The 20,840-nt window shown below is 41.6% G+C and overlaps 1 protein-coding gene across 3 annotated transcripts; it reads left to right on the plus strand.

Moving 5' to 3' along the window:
* The first annotated feature begins 778 nt into the window (after positions 1–778).
* On the plus strand, positions 779–20,477 carry pgm1 (phosphoglucomutase 1). Of its 3 annotated transcripts, none has more exons than XR_016115542.1 (12): positions 779–1,104; positions 7,411–7,573; positions 7,727–7,870; positions 8,014–8,139; positions 8,272–8,462; positions 10,636–10,790; positions 10,945–11,060; positions 11,156–11,291; positions 13,680–13,863; positions 14,096–14,230; positions 15,898–19,883; positions 20,153–20,477. XR_016115542.1 is itself a non-coding variant. In XM_089000759.1 (11 exons), exons 1-11 carry the CDS (start codon positions 859–861, stop codon positions 15,985–15,987), a joined length of 1,686 nt encoding a protein of 561 aa, XP_088856885.1. In that variant the 5' UTR covers positions 779–858; the 3' UTR covers positions 15,988–20,477. The 3 variants fall into 3 exon arrangements, 1 of the variants encoding a protein (XP_088856885.1); XR_016115541.1 differs by having other exon boundaries at positions 15,898–18,395; positions 18,833–20,477; XM_089000759.1 differs by having other exon boundaries at positions 15,898–20,477.
* The last annotated feature ends 363 nt before the right edge of the window (positions 20,478–20,840 follow it).

The following is a 20,840-nucleotide window of genomic DNA, read 5'->3' on the forward strand; positions in this document are numbered from 1 at the left end:
CCCCCAGAACTAATAACTGGTTGGGCCACCTTCAGCAGGCAAAACTGCAAGCAAACATTCACGACATCTTGCAATGAGGCTTTCACAGCGCTGCGAAATAATTTTGGCCCATTCATTTTTTGCAGAATTCTAGGAATTAAGCCACGTTGGAGAGTTTTGGGACATGATTCTTCAATTTGTTCTTCTGCAGCCTTTCCGAGGTGCACTTGCTGGTGTGTGTTGAAACATTGTTCTGCTCCAGAACCCAAGTTCACTTCAGCTTGAGGTCACAAACAGATGGCCTGACATTATCCTTCAGACTTTTGGGGGTTAAAAGTAGAATTTATGGTTCTGTCTATCACACCATGTCTTCCGGGCCCCGAAGTAACTAAACCCAGAACATCACATTACCACCACCATTTTCACTGTTGGCACGATGTTGTTTTTCTTAAATGCGGTGTTACTCTTACGCCAGATTTATTGATGAATAGCAGTTTTTTAGTAATCCACCTTTAGTGTAGCTCGAGAAATTGAAAGTGGGCACAATAAAGCATGCACATGTTGTAACGGGAGGCCAAACACTTTTTACACGGGGCCCTGTAAATTCTTTTTTTTTCTTTAAGAAAAAAATCCTTATTTCAACTAGGGTGAGTTATTTTATTTCAGTAATTTAAAAAAAAAATGTACATTTGAACATTTAAATCTCAGGCAGGCAGCGTTTCAATTGTAAAGTCCCTCTTTTTTGACCTTTAAACTGGGAGGGGGGCGTTGTCTCACATGCGTGTGGACTGTGGACCCTCCCCCTGCAGGCGCCCCCATCGCTCTCGACAGCAGATCATTGAGGACCATTGGAAGAGCTCTCCCGAGTGGGCCTGTAAAATGGTGAATGTAACGAACTGCAAGACAAAGCCGTATACGGATCAGAAACCCGGAACGAGTGGCCTGAGGAAGAGGGTGACCGTGTTCCAGCAGAACCCACACTATGCGGAGAACTTCATTCAGAGCATTATCTCTGTCATCGAGCCAGCTGCGCGCCAGGCAGCCACTCTTGTGGTGGGGGGCGACGGCAGGTTCTTCATGAAAGACGCCATTCAGCTAATCGTTCAAATTGCAGCCGCCAATGGGGTCAGTATAGGGATGAAACCTGTAGGCCCGGTTCTCTTTTTGGACGAGCTAATGTTAGATGGCTAACGGTCAAGTTACGTCTCATTTGATGAACACGTAAATGTTGAATGGCTTTCCTGAAACATTTCATTGACCATTCAAGAGTCAGCAACCCCGTAAGCGATTCACCATAACATCGTGTGTGCAGTCAGACGTGTCATGTAGCGTTTCGCTCTTTTTCTACTGCGGTGCTCTTTCAAAATAGAAGTCAAGCCAACCGCCAAAGGGAGTGTGAATACTGTGCAGTACGGTAATCTGCGTCATTTAAAATAAAACGCCACTACTGATGCATGGCAGATTACCGTAATGCATAGTATTCACAATCGTTTGATTTCAATTTTGCGAGTAGTCAGGTCTAACTGCAGTTTTCCCACTGTTTTCTTGTCGGAGTGAGGTTCTTTTTTTCACAGGCTTATACATGTTGTCATATACTAATATCTTGCATGTATGTGTGAATATGGCTTCGGTTTGATGCAGACAGCAAATTTACCTCGCCCGTTCATGACAGCCAATCATCAGCCTCGCTTTTCTGCCATGATCTTTATGTTGGCAAACATTCCCCCCTTGAGCATTTCTATTTCGTATTAAGAGCGCTTCACAAGCGAGTGCAAACAAGTTGAGAGGTGTTTCATAACTAGTGGGGTGTCGCAAGGTGCCCCATTGCCCCAATGCAGATGCTGAGACACTTGTTAGTCACTCGGGTCTGTCACGGTTTTTTAATTGGCATTATATTCATATAAATTTCAAGTAACATTTTTGTCAATGTGAACATGAATGATAACAATAAAATGCAATTAAATTATAGACATACAAACAACCAGATATATCAAATCAATTCCATATTTATCGATGAAAAGGTTTCTTCAGCCGTCATCTGTACTTCTTTGAAGGTGTCGGACGTTTCGCTTCTTATCCAAGAAATTTTGTTAGCAAACTAAATTCTTACTGGTAGTTTATATATATATATATATCTCCCTATTGTCCAGACATGGCGGTGCCGGATTTTGCTATGATAGGTCCCTGCTCTCAGGTTGGGGAGAGCAGATTACTACTCCCTGCGCCTCCTCATCTGCTCCCCCCAACCTGAGAGCAGGCACCTATCATAGCAGAGTCCGGCACCGCCATGTCTGGACAGTAGGGATATATATAGGGCCTAAACTACCAGTAAGAATTTATTTTGCTGACAAAGTTTTTTGGATGAGAAGCGAAACGTCCGACACCTTCAAAGAAGTACAGATGACGGCTGAAGAAAACTTTTCATCGATGGACCACTCCTGTAAGACTGAGAGCTTACACAGACCAATTCCATATTTACATATATGGAAGAAAGCAAGGGAATTTTGACATATTTAAACGGAATACAGTAGTACTGTACTCTGAATTAAGACAGATGGAAAAGACCAGTTTAGAATTTACTCCAAAAATATTTGTACTTTTTTGTTGTAAACAATTTTAAGTGAATTTATGTAACAAAATAAAAAAACTGAAAACATGGGGTAGAGTTACCAAAGTTTACTTTGTAAATATGAGATTTCCTCAGATAAAGATCCCCAAATTAGGACAAATTGTTGTATCTTTGTATACAAAATAACTAATGATATTTTTCTTTCAATCTTGACACAGTGACCAATTTAATTTGAAATAATATGTTGTACATGTTTCCAAAACCTAATATTAAAGGGGTACTGATGGAAAAGATGAGTGACACACTCTTGATTTGTCCCACAAAATGTACATATGTTATCCAACTCAGCAAACCTTGAGATATAGAAATTAGTTCGATATATCATATACACAATTAGATTTGCTTTTTACAGCCCAATTATCTTGTGATTTAATGAGGAATCCCATCTCTTTCAAAAAATATTTGAAATTTTCTATTTGAGTAAAACAGGTATTTACAACAGCCCAATGTTGTAAATATAAAGATTTGTTTCTTCTCACAATATATGACTTGTTCCATATCATAGATTTGTGAGGAGAAAAGTTGTGGGAAAAACACAATTTGCATGCAGATAGGGTTTGTCAGTGAAAATTGGAAATCTTAAGAGGTAACCTTATAATGTCACAATCACTTTTTAACAGAAAATCAAACCCACTGACATTTTTGAAAACATGATGTGGGATAAAGTACCATCATGATTATGAAATTCTTCCACCCCTTCAGCTTTGGCTAGAAATACAGGTTTGTTTGTGACAAAGTTTGTTAGCAAGCTATCAATTTCCCGAGCTGTACAGTCTTGCACATTGTCAGAGATTGGATTGGATTGGATATGCCTTTATTAGTCTCACAGTGGAGAAATTTACATTTCACAGCAGGAAAGTGATGTAAGGAATGAAAGATGTTCGGTCGGACACTGGACAAAGGCTCGAACACAGGACGATTGTCTTTTACTGATAGCATTCATGACCGACGCCCAACTTCTACAGCCCTCTGCCAAGCTATTTAGAATCAGAATCAGAAAACCTTTATTCGTCCCACAATGGGGAAATTTGCAGTCCACAGCAGCAATTTAAAAGGGATGGGGTGGGGGGGAAGGATAGAAAACAAGATATTCTAAGCATAACAAAATAAAAATGTCAACTGTATACTGTGCGAATGTAAATGTGCAAAACCGTTTCATAAAAAAACTACATAGCGCAAGTAAAATTTTCAAGAAAGGGATATTGATATATTGCATCAACCCATATATACAAGTGTCCAGTTTTTTTTCACATGTGATCATTGAGAATTGCGAAGCCTGACCACAGTCGGTAGGAACGAGCGGCGGTACCTCTCCTTCTTGCAGCGCGGGTGTAATAGTCTCTGGCTAAAGGAGCTACCCAGTGCTGTCAGGGTGGGCAGGAGGGGGTGGGAGGGGCTGTCCATCATAGCTTGTAGTTTAGCTAGCGTCCGTCTGTTGCCCACCTCCTCCAGAGAGTCCAGCGAGCAGCCCAGGACAGAACTGGCCCTCTTGACAAAGCGCTCCAGTCTTTTCCTGTCCCGGGTGGCGATGCTGCCTGACCAGCAGACAATGCCATAGTGGATGGCTTGAGTAGGAAGAGGCGACTCTGTCCCTTTTTGATTAGGGCATCCGTGTTTGTAGTCCAGTCCAGTTTATTGTTAAGAGTAACACCCTGGTACTTGTAGGAGGTCACCCTCTCAATGTCCGAACCCTGGATGTTCAATGGTGCAGAGGTCCACCACCAGCTCCTTGGTTTTCTCGGTGTTGATCTGGAGGTGATTCTGCTGGCACCAGTCCACAAAGTCCTTTGTCAGTCCCCTGTACTCCCTATCGTCTCCCTCTGTAATGAGGCTGACAATAGCTGAGTTGTCAGAGAACTTCTGAAGGTGGCAGGTTGGGGTGTTGTAGTTGAAGTCCGAGGTGTAGAGTATATGCAAATTTAAGTGATACATTAGTAAAACATAGTCTTCTTGATTGGAATGCCAGACCCCTGGACGTCCCAAGCAACAACAAAACGTAGACATTTTAATGGGTTGTCCTTTCCATGAACCGATAGATTTGTAACCTGGCTAATACGTCTGTGTAAGCTCTCAGTCGTACAGGAGTGGTCCATTGATGAGAAGGTTTCTTCAGCCGTCATCTGTACTTTTTGAAGGTGTCGGACGTTTCGCCTCCTATCCAAGAGGCTTCATCAGCGAACGAAAGTCTGACTGGTCGTATCGGCCCTATTTATATATCCCTAATGTCCGGACATTGCAGCGCCGGACACAGCTACCTGGCTAATGAGCTCTTCCTGTGAAGGAGTTTACCAAGTCCTAACTCACATCCAAGGCCAGCTCTCCTACATGAAGATGACAGTTTAACAGGCTGTGTCTGTTCATCTCAGATTGACCCCAGATTTTTCTGTGCTTACATTGTGGGCCTTGTGTTTGGCAACTAACTAACCTTGAAACTTTTAAATATGATAGCTTATATTCTGCCTATTCTCTATATATATCTCGACTGTATAGTGCCACTTAGCAGTTTTTTTGACAACGATACTAGTGCAGCGTGTTCTACCGGAAACAAATTCCTTGTGTGTCCTATATACTTGGCAATAAAGATGATTCTGATTCTGATTCTGATTCTGATAACACATCAAAAGATAAAGCAGAATAAATAAACTGGGACACCCCTTCAACTTGAGGTCAGATACCTCTCTCTACTCAAGACCGAACGACCCCTTTGAAGCCAAAAATGTTTTCTTTTGAAAGGGGCACCAAACCAACTGAGCTAGTTTTGATGTAGTTTTTCTACTTGTGTCATTTTCTTGTACCTTGGTTTGATATTTTTAGTTATTTATCGTGAGTTGCTTTCCTGTAGTGTTTATGTACTTTCGTTGAGGTCAACAGTTAAACTGTACACGAAATGGATGGATGTATAATCTATACAATACAATGCAGCTTTATTTAGAAAGCACTCTTACTACAGCTGCAACAAAGTGCTTTACATCAAATAACAATGCATAACATAAAATTTGGACAGTAGTTACATGATCTGTGAGCACAAATGGCCAATGTTGCACAATGATGATGGCACTAAACTCCATTGTGACACCAGCAGATGGTTAAGAAATGGCGGAGTTGGGAAATTGCGTCCGGTTTTACTCAAGAGAATCTCTCAGTTTTAAATACAAAGTAAACAGAGTTCCTGTCGTGTTTTAGCAACTCTTCTCAACAAACATTTAGCGTTTTTTTCCAATCAGAGATGTAAATAATCCTTTCTGAGGTGTGTTTTTTTTAATGATTAGCTGTCTCAGGTAGTCTACTTTCAAGTAGGGTGGATCACCGGGCTCCACACAGCGTTTCGCCAACTGCAGATCCACTTATTTGTGGATTTTTTTTTAAATAATATTTTTAGAATGAAAAATAAATATTTATTGGGTAGTACTGTGTTTGAATGATTAGCATGTCCGCCTCAAAGTGCAGACGTGCCAAAACAACAATTCTGTATGTAGTTTTGCATGTTCTCCCCGTGTTTTTTTTCCCCATGGACTACGGTTTGCTAACCCATTACAAAAACCTGCATGGCAGGTGAGTGGAATGCTCTAAATTGCCCTGAGTTGTGAATGCTCACACTCACGCCTCGGGGCAATTTAAAGTGTTCCATGAACCTGCATTGCATGTATTTTTGGAACACAATAGCATCTTGGTGTCGCCGGATAAAACGCTTGTGAGGAAACCGGAGTACCCGGAGAAAACCCATCCAGGCACCGGGAGAGCATTCAAACTCCACATGACCTTTGCACTGTTGAGTTGCATTGTGAGGTCAAAGTGCTGACCACTGCATCCCCAGTAACCCACCCCTCCCCTCAACACATGCACAATGTACATACAATCAAATACAGTATATGAGGTGTTTTGATCAATACTAAATGTAATTATTTAATCCATTTATTAATCTGCATTTTTCTTTTTTCCACATTGGGGTCACAGGCATGCTGGATAACTTCGAGCAGTGTAGGCAGGGGACACCCTGAAATGGTCGCCAGCCAATCGCAGGGCACACATAGACAAACACCCATTCACACTCACACCGAGGAACAATTTGTGTTCAATCAGCCTGCCATGCATATTTTTGGAATGTGGGAGGAAACCAGAGGACCTGGAGAAAACCCACGCGGGCCTGGGGAGAACATGTAAACCTCACATAGGGAGGCCGGAGCGGGACTCGAACTCACGACCTCTGCACTACAAAGCCGGCGTGCTAATCACACGACTACCGAGACGCCCCAGTTTATGTACTTAAATTACGAAATATAATCCACGACCATCCTTCTCCAAGAAAAAAAAATCGATAGTCTTCTCTAAATGTAATAAAATACTGACCCCCGCTGACCGAGATGATACATGACTTAGTTACATTGAGCTTTCCAAAATTCGACATGACAAGTTTGAGGGAGTCGCCTGAAAAAAAACCATAAAATAAATGTGAACTTTTCCATCTACAAGACAGGAAAATAGATTTTCTCTTTGTATTATCTCAAATAGCTCTAACCTTAAGAGATATAAATTTGAAAGAACACAGTTTAGGGTTTGTCATTAGAAAACATAAAAAGCGAAAGGACAACTATACGTCTGGACTCAAAACTCTGAAAGGTCTCTAAATACTCTTCGGAGGGGTCAAACTCATTTTGTTGTTGGCCACATTTGGGTTCTTGTTTCCCTTGGAGTGCCGCTCAGACTGAAAAAATAACCTTTCCCCCAATTTTTGATGAATTCCTGGCATTCCCTAAAAGAGTGCCACACTTTTTTCATACTTGTAATTTTCCTTTGTCTTGCAGATTGGTCACCTAGTGATTGGTCAGGATGGCATCATGTCCACGCCCGCTGTGTCCTCTGTGATCCGAAAGCTGAAAGCAGTGGGTGGAATCATTCTCACAGCCAGCCACAACCCAGGGGGGCCCAACGGAGACTTTGGTATCAAGTTCAATATATCCAGTGGAGGTGAATAAAGAACGAGCGCAAGTATAGTCTCTATCCACGTGACCTTACCCTTTATGATCTGGCAATTGTGGTACCGTATTACGTTTACTATTGGAGGCTTATTGTTTGTATTGAGTCTCGTGTTGGTAATGTGAATGTTTGGACTATCTGCAGGTCCTGCTCCAGAGGGTATTACAAACAAAATCTTTGAGATCAGCAAAAGCCTTCAGGACTATCACATCTGCCCGGAGCTCAAAGTAGATCTGTCAAAGATTGGCAAGCAGACATTTGATGTGGAAAATGTCAGGCCTTTCACAGGTAGGAGTTATGGCTCCATTTACAATTTGTGTACTTTGAAAAAAACCACACAGTATAATGTCTGGTGTGTTTAAAAAAATACACCTTGATTTTGAGAACCTTTGCACCTTTCTTCATTGTGCTCCAACTCGTCTCTGTCCCAGTGGAGATTGTGGATTCTGTTGAAGCCTATGCAGATATGCTGAAGGGGATATTTGACTTTCCTGCATTGAAGGAGCTTCTCTCTGGAGCCAATCACATTAATGTCCGCCTGGATGCAATGCATGGAGGTACAAAAACGCTTTTATTGGATCTCATCAATATTTTGCAGATGTGTCTCATGTCGTTTCCTGTGTGTTTCTTTAATGTAATGAATCGGCACATGGTTGACATCTAACTTTGTCATTTGTTCTTTTTGTCAGTGGTTGGTCCTTACGTGAAGAAAATAGTGTGTGGGGAGCTGGGTTCTCCAGCCAGCTCTGCAGTCAACTGTGTCCCCAAGGAGGACTTTGGTGGGCACCATCCTGACCCAAACCTGACTTATGCTGCAGACCTGGTTAACGCCATGAAAGGCGGAGAGTATGAATTTGGGGCTGCCTTCGATGGTGATGGTGTAAGTAAATCTTCTTATTCTTGGAGAGGGATTTTATCACTGTAACATGAGTATTTGAAGAACACAGCACATACCAGCGAGATGCTTTTAAGACAGCATGTCAGCAATTATGCCAGCTCTATGCTGATGTTTCTTGATACTGTAATAGTTGTTTTCTTCCAGGAATCCGAGAAATGGGGAAAATGTTGGTTTTGTATCACTCGCATGTTGGTTCAACTGCATGAGCCATGTGACATAAATCTTTTTTTTTGTTTGTTTTTCGGTGGTGACGGTGTTGTACGGTGTATTGGAAGAAACACATGGAATGGGATTTATTGGACATGGGGCGTAAATGCACCAATTACTTAAATACACCAATTGGTGGTATATACACACACACACTTGAAACTGCCCAACCCACTCAAATTAATGATTCAACACTTGGTGTCAATCAAAACAACAACAAAAGCCAATATCATTTAACTACAGTAAAGTCTCGTTATATCGATATTCAAGGGAGTCCGAAAAAATATCGATATAACCGGGACTATCGATATATCCGACCCTGTTTGCATGTAATTTTCTCCGTGCGTGCATAGAAATAGTATCGATATAACCGGGACTATCGATATATCCGATATCGATATAACGAGACTTTACTGTAATTAATTGCTATTCCAGAATTTATTCGGGAATTGAAACTAACGTGGAGCGCCATTGCCGAATTTGTTCGGGTTTTAGTTTTTCTTCCAGGGGTTACCCACAAAGCACTGGTCAGACCTCTGGAAATGTTTTTCCCTCCCACAAGGGGGCAGCATTTGCCTTTTGTACAGCCGCCCCGACTTGCACCTCATATTACTCCAGACCCAAATGACTTAGGAATTAACTCTTTTTTTCTGATGAAAGAAGAGAGTCGAATGTTTCTAACCCTGTATTCAATGTTTATGCAGTCCTAAAACTCAATATTCTGTGGGTCCTGGAATTTCAGTGAAAATGTCAAAAACCCTGGCACTGGAGTGGACACGTTTTTGTCCATGACTGACAGTGAATGAGTTAATAGGCTCGTGTTATTCTACAAGTGTGTTAATCGTTACCTCGAGACAAAAACTGTGATAATGGTCAATGCGTTGTCGAGGGTTACCCTCGACAACACAGGTAGCCAACCAGTCAGAAACATCATCACATTGTATCTTTTCCTCACACACATTCATGCATTCTGTTGTTACATGGCCCGATCTGCAGCAGTTACCACTTGGGTCAATCTGCACACAGGGCAAACTTATTTGCCTGACCAACTTGCCACAATCAAACTGATTGTGCATGTGCAAGCATATACACGCACGTGGTCGCCCAACCATGTACTGACGTGCATATGCACGGCACCATGAGCAACAGCCAGACGCTTGTCGAATAATTGAGCTCAAATTTGGCCTCGTGTGCCATCAAGGACTTGCGCCATATAAAAATGAAAAATGAATCTAGGAATTTCATCTGTACAGGACATTTTGATCTGCAGTAATGTCAGGGATGTTTTTTGGACACTGTGAACAAAGGCTCGAACACAGGAAGATTGTCTTTTACTGCCGGCAGGTGATGCAGCCACTCTTGACTGACGCCAAACCAAGCTATTTATTGAGAGTATATGCAAATTTAAGTGATATAGTATTAGTAAAACATAGTCTTCTTGATATGAATACCACGCCCCTGGGTGTCCCAAGCACCAACATGCATAAACCAACAGAACATAGACATTTTAATGGGTGGTCTTTCCATGACCCGATAAATTTGTAACCTGGCGAATGATCTCTTCTCTGACAAGAGTGTACCAAGTACTCCCTCCGCTCTGGGTTGGGTATCATCAAATACTCCTTTTCGACCAAGGCTCGATTTATTACCCGAGGATGACAGTTTTGACAGGCAAGTGCACAAGAAACCATTGTGTAATGTAGTCACACATGTTCATTTGCTAAGCATATAACAGCATGAAACTTTTATATATGATACCTTCTATTCTGTCTATTCTCTATCAAATTTGCACCTAGAACAAGAGAGTGAGACTATTTCAACTTTGATGTACAGTAGAAGAGAAAGTGTTTCTGCATTGTTGATAACGGCTCACATTTTTTTTATGTGACTAATGATTGCTTCAGTATCATTGCTAACGCTTTTGTGTCTGCTGCTTGACCCCTTTCAGGACCGTAACATGGTGCTCGGTAAAAATGGATTTTTCGTGAACCCTTCGGACTCGGTGGCTGTTATTGCTGCCAACATTACCTGCATTCCGTACTTCCAGAGGTCTGGTGTGAAGGGACTGGCTCGCAGTATGCCCACCAGTGGAGCTTTGGACAAGTACAAAACACTAAACACTTTGTCAACTGCAGCAAAACAAACAAAAAAACAGCTTCATTTAGTGTGTGTGTGTGTGTGTGTGTGTCTGTGTGTGTGCGCATGTACGTGTGCGCGCGCGCGTGTGTGTGTGTGTGTGTGTGCTAATCTATTCTAGTGTGGCCAAAGCGCTGCACATGCAACTATATGAGACACCAACGGGGTGGAAGTTCTTTGGGAACTTGATGGATGCAGGGAAACTGTCACTGTGTGGAGAGGAGAGCTTTGGCACAGGTAAGTAAAAGTATGCATTTAACCCGGACTCTTGAAGTTAAAACTTTGCAAGAACACTCAAAAGCCCCATTCCCTCCTTTCTGTTGACTAATCAGGCTCTGATCATATTCGGGAAAAAGATGGACTGTGGGCAGTACTCGCATGGTTGTCAATCTTAGCCAGTCGGAAACAGAGCGTGGAAGACATCATGAAAGACCACTGGCAAAAGTTTGGCAGAAACTTCTTCACCAGGTAAAAAGAACACGGCCACTGATGTGGCTGGGTTTTAATTTTATTTTGTAATATTCATTGTAACATAATTTGCTCATGAATAATAGCAAATGAAAAGGAAGTAACGAACTACATTGAACCCTTAACTGGAACTCTTGTGTGAATCAACATGTGGTCGACGGAGCAATAATGTGAGGTAGTGGATGGGTCAATTCCAGTCTGCGAGGCACTTTGCAGTGGAACTGGTCAACTCACCATTGTCTCACTGATCAATGCTGATCAACAGATGATACTTGGAGGGGGAAATACATTTTTGAGGGCTTGTATGCATATCTTGATAGCTATATGCACATTTTTAAGTGTGAGAAATGGGCCAATGTTTTATGACGAAGTCCCTCACAACTGCAGCTGACAACCATTGGTGAAATGAAATCACACAATACAGTAAGTATTCTCTAGTATGAAATAAATAGAGAAATTAAGTCAAGTTTTCCAGTGATACCTCAGGTTACTAACTTAATTGGTCCCCAGATAGTGTGTCTAAGGTGAAAAGTTCGTCTTCCAAACATTTATTTCCCATAAGAAACCATTAAAAGGAGAATAATAATTTCCCATGTCATTATAAAACATAGTTTTCTACCAAATAAGCCTTAAAACTGCACAAAATATACCTTATTTTATGTATAATAAATGTGCTATTGTATTGTAATTAAAGAAATAAACTGTACTGTATAATAAAGTCGTTTTATTTACCTTTGTGATGGTAGTTGTCAATGGATGATGAACTACCTCGTTCATGTTTTTCGATGATCTCCTTCTGCTCGACCGTAATTTTCTTTTGTGTCCTCTTCGGGTTAAGAGTAGACTGTGGTGGGGTCCGCCAGCTACGTGGCGCTGTTCGACCGTGTGGTTTGGTGTTCGTCCACCAAAAAAATTGTCCACCAGCCACAGTGGCGCTGTACGGTTTGGTTCGTCCACCAAAAACTAGTTCGTCAGCCAAGACTATATGCTCGCAAATTTAATGATTGTAAGGTGAAAAGTATGTGAGCTAAAGCGTTCGTAAGCTGAGGTATCGCTGTACTTGGATTTCAAGACGGTTGCTGCTGTTGTTAAAAAAAAGGAAAAGAGCTTGCCAGTGTTCGGTTAACTGTGAACCCCAAGAGTAGAATTTAAAGGACAACCGATGTCTCCGGACAAGTTGTGTCCATAATTTGTAAAATGGCTTCAAATGACTTCTGAGCGGATTTTAATAAGATTCCACCGCATATACCTATATTTTACGTTTTAAGACTTGCGCTGAATATTCAGGAAGTCTTGTTTTTGAGTTGGTGACGAGTCCGTACGTGACGTCACTAAAGGAACGCCCCTGACCGAAAAAAGACACATTGTAGCAGTCCTTCCATCACGTCAATGTATTTTGCTGTACTTGTTTGGTCTGACAACCTCGTGTTGCACCCAAAAACCGCCAGAAGAGGGTGTCCAAGCTCCATATAAGAAATTTATCAGCCTGTGGAAACGGAGGTGGCCACAGGAGGTCGCCATTTTGTGCCTCTTTTTGGGTGACATTTCCACCCAATGTTGCCTCAAAATGGCACGAAATAAATTCTTTAATCGATTGCAAACATGTATGATTTCCTCTTCAGAACTATTTGAATCATATTCATAACTGTATGTGTAACAAGAAAGCATAGTTTCCTGATCTGAAGCCATTGTTTTGATTCTCAAGCAATGCAAGACGTCTTGGCGTGACGTCAGGAACTGGGGGCGGGACTTTCTTAAAATACCCAATTCGCAGCTCAATTTTTGGCAGATTTTGGACACTTCAAGTCATTTTTATTGGTGTTTTACATTTGAATAAAAATTTCATACTGCATGTTTTGGGTATTTTAGATGCTATAAAACGTTTTTTTCTGATAAGTCAGTTAAAAAACAAAAAAGTGACGTTGGTTGTCCTTTAAGTTTAAGCCTTCGACAACAAATGTATTATTTTGTTATTGTAAGAAATAATGATTGGCAGCAGAGGTCAAAAACTAACAAATGCAGTTTATACTCTTTTATCTGAAGTTCTTCCAGTCTCTGCTTGTGAGTTAGCCACTAATGTGCAGGAAACATTTGTGATTTGCATTTAACAGGTACACAATCACACTGCTGCATATGCCATTTCCAACCAGCCAGTCAAGAAATGGCTCTATTAAAGAGATTTCAGACAGGACACCTGTCGTTGCAATGTCGGATTAAAGTTTTGGTGTTTATCAACTATTATTAGCTGTCTTTCAGACCTGGGGCACATCATTCCAACAACTCTGGTGGTAGACCATATTTTTATGCGTGTATACTGAAAGTACCAATGCAATTTTTTTGGTAACAGAAATATGGATTATCTTCAGTACACACAAACTTTTCCTTCAGATATGACTATGAGGAGGTTGACTCTGATGCGGCCAATCAAATGATCATGGACCTGGAAACAGCAATGCTCAACTCATCCTTTGTGGGGAAGAAGTTTTCATCGGGTGATAAAACGTACCAGGTGGCAATTGCAGACAACTTTGCCTACACAGATCCTGTAGATGGGAGTGTTTCCAAAAAACAGGTCAGGAATATGAAAAGAAGTGCTGACTTTGTCAGATGTTTTTTTTTTTCATTCTGAAATAAATATACTGTTCAAAAAACAAAAAAGGGAACACTGAAACAGCAAAACATAACTTCAAGTCTTGCCTTTTATTGATTTATTTAGGATTTTACATTCCCCGAAGGCATACACATATTACATTTCAATGTGTTTGACTTCAGCTTATCAGTCCATCACTTTGTTGTTCTCTCAGGGCCTCAGGATTATTTTTGCTGACGGTTCTCGCATTATTTTCCGTCTCAGCGGCACTGGAAGTGCAGGCGCAACCATAAGGCTGTATATTGATAGCTACGAGAAGGACCCCCAGAAGATTTACCAGGACCCTCAGGTCAGAACCTTTTAGTTAATATCAGCGAGAGTAATCATCCACCCATTTTGTGTACTGCTTGTTTTCACTCAAGCAATGTTTGGCAAATGTGTGAGCCACTCTTTGTTAATATTGGTCATCCCAATGACACCGTTGCAGGTTTCATTTTTATTTCCCTTGTCAGAATTGCAGTTGCATAGCATAGGTGGTACTCTGAACTCTGTTTGGTACATAGCACAAAACAACAGTCAGGACCCATGCCCCCTACACAGCAGAAAATGGAGGGAGGCTACACTCTCATCCATCAGGGTAAACCGCAATGAGTCTGCCCACACCAGCACAGTGCCTCTTACCATGGGCAAATTATGCGTGGACTATAGTCCAAGCTTTTGTCCTGGTCCTAGAGCCCAAGACTTGTGTGGTGCTGAGCCCAACTATATCACAGTCAACTTCGCACATCCTCTCAGGCGCCCTTCCTGCCAGAGAGGTGACATTTCACACCCATTGAGCCAGCATCCCTAGTTGGGTTATGAGACTGCAGAAGCCCCAGTCTTTGACCGCAACCCAGATGTTTTCCTGCAGGCTACCACAGTTGGTGAGCCCAATGGACGGGGCACACACATGACTTTTTTTGTACTGCGCCCCATAGGTAAAGACCCGGTTACCAAGCTCTTGCCCCAACATCCATGCCTGACTCTACATGGTGGGCCCTAATTATAATAATAATACATTTCATTCATAAGCGCCTTTCAAAACTCTCAAGGTTACTTCACAGTCACAGGATAAGTTTTTCTGTGGGTGAGCAGTGGCAGCTACACACGCCAGCGTTCATTCAACGCGGAATAACTCAAATAGATGGCAGGCTAGATAGATAGCTAATAGATAGATAGCTAGATAGCTAATGGGCAGTAAATACAATGCTAGCTAGGTAGCCAGCTAGCTAGATAGCTGGATAGATAGATAGATACATAAAAGTAAGTGAAGAGAGGACATTTTTCACACACGCACCACCGTTACTTCAGAGCAATGACTAGGGTCGGTGGGGAAAAAATTGGGCCACTTAACTGCTGGAAACTGAATATAATATAGTGTTAATCCTTTTGGAGACATGCTATCATTTTGATCTGGTGTGGAAAATGTGTTCGTTCGCATAGCAAATAACACATACTGTAAATAATGTAAATTCTTCGTTCTTCTCTCCGTTCTACGTTCTTCCCTAATAGACCACGTCAAAGTGAGGGAAAAAATCAATCCAAAAGTTTGTCTCACTTTATGGGATTCTTGAGCTGTGCTTTGTCTGGTTCCTCAATTCGGACCTGTTTGCGGTGGGTGTCCCTTCCAGGAGCATAAATCCAAAAATAATTGAGCTCCTTGGATTATTGGAACACATATATAAACTCCTTCATCATGATAAAGTGGCGACTCGTGAAGTGGAAGTGGGTATTAATTCACAATGTTATTTGTTTTAATCTGCTGTCTATTTGGCCTTTGCATAATTTTGTTTCACTGCATGTTAACAAATTGTTCCCCACGCCCAACCAACATCCACCCAAAAAAGAGTGGATTCTTCAGATTGAAAGGAACAATCTATGATTTGAACGGTTATGCACATGTAAAGTTTTCTTAATTTGATGTAAAACAAAAGAAATGTCACATTTTGAGTCTGTATGGATGGTGGCTTTGTGCAGGTGATGTTGGCGCCATTGGTCGACATCGCATTGAAGGTCTCACAGCTTCATGAGAAAACTGGACGCACCGGCCCCACCGTGATCACATGATTTCTCTGCGACATCACCTCCACTCACCCTGGGCAATGATAACCTTTTAGTCTTCTGGATTTACTTTTGTCCTCAGTCAAAGAATTCGGAAAAAAGGGATATGGTTAACACCTCCATTATTTCAGTTGTTGTGTGGGATTTACACTAAAAAGGAAACTTTTTAATTTAACTGCCTTACACACATATCTTTATTTTAATGTTGTAGCATTTCAAGAGTAAAAAGTGTACACTATATTGTAAAATTAATGTCTAAAGCGCGATCTACTGTGTTGTTCGGTTTGCTCCTAAACCCTGACAAATAGCTAACCGCGTGGAAATCAGAAATGTGGGGTTTATTTCATCCATCCTTCTCTTTCATCTTGGTGGACCTGGTGCCTTTCCCTCTTCTTCCAGACCGGCCAGAACTACTAAAACACAAGGAAAGTATGCATTAAAAATAAAATAACCTTTATGGTCATCAATAATTGTGGTCCTGTTTTGAAATCTAAATCTATTTTAAGTAAATCCTAGATTATATACTAAAATTGCAGATAATTTCCCCCACACATACAGATGCAGTGTAAACATACTGTCCATTTCACTTGACACACCTGCGCGGACTCTTTATAGCCAATGTAACAGTAACATGAATGATTTCCACAGAAAATTACATGTATCAAACATCATTTCATTGAATAAATTTGGCAGTGTAGTTGAAATGCACAGAAAACAAAGTATTTTATTGACGCTTAGAGAAACGCCACGGCTCATGCAGTGCAGGAAAACCTCCGTGAGCATAAATATCATGAGAGCATGCATCTTTCAATTTTGTTGGGAGACAAATATTTGTGCTCAAAGTATAACTCAAGGAATTTACTTGATGAAGATCAAAGTGTTGCGTTCGCCTAAACTCCTCTAGACAATCTGTTTGTAGACAAAGATGCATAAATGCAATCCAAATGTGCTTCTTGAGTTGAGATTTTTTCTTCCGTATAAACCCGCTAAACTCTGCAAGTAAAAAAGCCGGACCATTTGTGACCCAAATTGGTGTCAACTTGCACAACTACCATATCTGGACTGAAATTGACTGCAATTTGGTTAATAGGAGTGAGGGTTAAATCTCAGGTGCAGCAGGAAGGCCACACGTTTCTCTCTGAACATGACAGGGAAAATTGGCCTTAATCACGATGGTATACTTTGCAACAATTTATGTCATACATGTCAATGTGCCGTGCCTGCGACCATCAGTTCACTAATCCCCCACCAAAGCATACAGGTTAGTTAGGTTAAGGTTCTTGAGCTGGGATTAGTCAATCAGGCTGTATTTTCGAGGAAAGAGTTTGCTTTATAGCAACAACATGGATTGAGCATTTCCTTGGATTGGCAAAATCCACTGGGACAGCTGTGTAGAGGTCTTGCAGCATTATTTAGACCCGTCACGATAGTCACGACCAGGGCATCATGAATGCTTTTCACAAAGGCTTAGTCGTGTCATACATAATGTGATCCCAACGCTAATGTTGCTAATGGCTCAGAGGTTGTATTTGAATTGGCTGTCATTACATCATGTAATCGCAGAAAGGATTACATTAAGATGTTCTGGCCTGCTGCTATTAAAGGACCAAATGGTCTTCTCGAGAACTGGCATGGCGCCATGTTTACAGAGAGATCCATTCAGTTCCCCAAACAAAAGAGGGCAACATGGTAGACAAAGACGTCATTCTCAGAAGTACTCCATAAAGTTAAAAAAAGTTTCACATTTCTTGCTTGGCATACAGAGATTGAGACTCTATACCAGGGGTCCCCAAGCATCATATACAGGTTTAAACGCACACACACGCACACACACACACACACACACACACACAGTGATCCATAAATGGCAATCTTGGTTGAAACAAGAAGTAATCGATAATCCAAGAGAAGAAAAATCCGGTCTGTGCTCCATGGTCTACTGACAGCATGGACACGTGTGTCACAATTGGATGGCTGACATAGTGGACACAGACACATACAATTTGAACATCTGCTGCTGCTAGGGATAGTACACTTCATTGGGTCATGATCTTGTTCACCTGTGATGTTGGTCATGACAGTCATATGGGAATGAAAATAAACTACATTTTTATTTCAAGTGATGCCACTTTAGGCACACCCTCACACAATCTAAAATCAGCAGGAAGCCTGAACTAAATCATCTCCATACGCGGGTGAACACCATATCTCATGGGAGGATTATAAAAGTCGATGGTACAGTAAGAAGGAAGTGAAGTTGGATTTGAATCAAATACACAAAGCAGAGTGCCGTCGGCCTACTCCTGGACTTGTCATGAACCAACAACATTATCCTTGAAGCCCTGCACGCCATAGACAACTTTGCAGTAGAGACAGTTCACAGTGACCACAATCTCCACTATTTTAAACGAAAGGTAAGACATTTTTTTGCGATACATTATTTTTTCGAAGATAACTACAAATGCAAAATATATTCAGATATGCTGCAGAGGTTGGTAACAATAAATGTCAATAACGATCCAGTCGAGAGGACACTAAAAGGACACTAAATTGGTATTCAAGAAAGAGACTGCTGAGCGGTTGCACCTTCTCGGCAGTACGAATATGCCAGTACTGTTTGTGATTGGGAGGAATGTCGGTGACATTTGACTGTCATTGCTTGACAGCTCTGGGACGATTGTGCTGTTTTGCGCCTGTAATGGGCAGCAATTTCACAGCCCTACTTCGAGGCATGAGTTTGTGTTAGTTCCGGATTGAGTGAACGCTGGTGCGAATGGCTGACGATGCTCACCCGCAAAAAAAGACAAAACGTAATGAATTATTATTATCCATACCGCTGATTCCTCATTAGGGTCACGGGGGTCCTGGAGCCTGTCCCAGCTGTCTTTGGCCACGAGGCAGGGGACACCCTGAATTGGTTGCTAGCCAATCCCAGGGCACACAAAGACGTACACCAGTCACACTCACACCACAGGGACAATTTGGCGTGTTTAATCTGCCCGCCATGCATGGCTTTTGGAATGTGGGAGGAAATCGGAGGACCTGGAGAAAACCCACGCGGGCCCAGCGAGAACATGAAAAATCCACACAGGGAGGCCGGAGCGGGACGCGAACCGGAAACCTCTGCACTGTGAAGCCTGTATGCTAACCACTTGACTACTGGGCCACCCTATTATTATTATTATTATTATTATTATTATTATTATTATTATTATTATTATTATTATTATTATTATTATTATTATTATTATTATTATTATTAACCATTTCCTTCTTTTCTCTTTCACGTGCTGAGTCACATGAGATGACAAAGGACGTGCTACAAATGAATCCCATAAAACGAAAGAAGGTGGATCTGGTTCAGGGTTTTGTATTCCGGTTTAATTTAAACTTTAAATTAAACCGGATAGTATTTCAACTCGCTTTTTTAATCCGAAATCCTTTAATAGTCTCACAGTGGGGAACTTTGCAATCTACAGCAGCAGCATTGAAAGGGGTGGGGGTTGAAAAGAAAAAAATGTACATTGCATGTGTAACGGAGTTGTGCGCTTAGATTCTTAAATTATGAAGGAAGTGACGCAACGGCGCACAGTGTGGCACTATGTCCCGCCCATAGTTTCCAGAACAATCTCGAGGAGATTCAGGGTGAGTCGCAATTTTCTGTTGGTCTTGATTAACGCGCATTTTCATGACAATATCTTATTTTGTTTCCCCTTTTGTACTGTCTAGTGTTAGCTAATTAGTTCCCTTATTCATTTCGAGTCCAGATTACTTTTTGTGTCATTATTTACTTCACGTTTTGTCGAGTGGAACTTTGGAGCATATGCGCTTTTCTATCGCAGTTAATCACAAGACGAAACCCATGCGACTTCACCCATCCCTTCTGCCATACTGTGTTGCAGGTAATAATTGTTTCATTTCGTTTTTATTGAACAATATTTAGTTTCTTGTGTCGTGTTTCATTTGCCCGTGAGTGTCCGTGGCGCGTTGAACTGCGCGCCAGCCATTACAAGCGCACCGCGTGTTCTGCCGAGTCTCCGCCCATGATGCGTTCAGGGACATCTTGTAAATAACAGTGAACTTGTGTTGTATTCTCTTTTTCTGTAAATAACCACTATACGATCACACGTTGTTAATTCTGTTTTGTTATCTACAATGTTTTGCATTTGAGAACAATCTCGAGGAGATTCAGGTTAATCACAAGACGAAACCCATGCGACTTCACCCATCCCTTCTGCCATACTGTGTTGCAGAAATAAAAGAAATAAAAAGACACATCCACGCGTCTCGTCTTCATTAATACGGCAGCATCGTGGAGATGAAGACAGTCACTGTTGTGACACCCGTCACATTGGTGCCGTGACCCGGATCACAAGTGACTCTCCACTTCGGACCGGGACCGCGATGCTGCACAATGAAGACGCTGTGCAGTCCCATCACTCGGTGGACGGTGTGTCGACCCCCGTTTTGGAAATACATGTAGTGTGTTAATTGTCTGACCTGCTGTTTTGCAATTAGTGTGTTTTTTTTCATGTACGTGTTTTCGTGTGTTAAGTCTAAGAATGAGCTCCTTACATTTAACCAGTAGCACACCTTTGAATGAGTGTGTTGCTAGAAGTAGAGGCTTCCCAACCGTGTAACAGTTGTGTAGTGTAATCCAGAGTGGTGTAGGTTGTACAGAGGGGAATGGGCAGGTTCAAGCTGAGGCCACTTATGTTAGTGGGGACAGAGTTCCTTCCCAGACCCAGTGCAGTGCATCTACGACGAGCGCACAGACAACTGATACACCAGCAACAGATACCTTTCTCCAGTCTGTCACAGTTATGTAGTGCTATGCAGGGTGATGTAGTTTGTACAGA

Source organism: Hippocampus bargibanti, linkage group LG07 (assembly GCF_051943395.1).
Source record: "Hippocampus bargibanti isolate YZ-2025 linkage group LG07, ASM5194339v1, whole genome shotgun sequence".
Lineage (NCBI taxonomy): Eukaryota > Metazoa > Chordata > Actinopteri > Syngnathiformes > Syngnathidae > Hippocampus > Hippocampus bargibanti.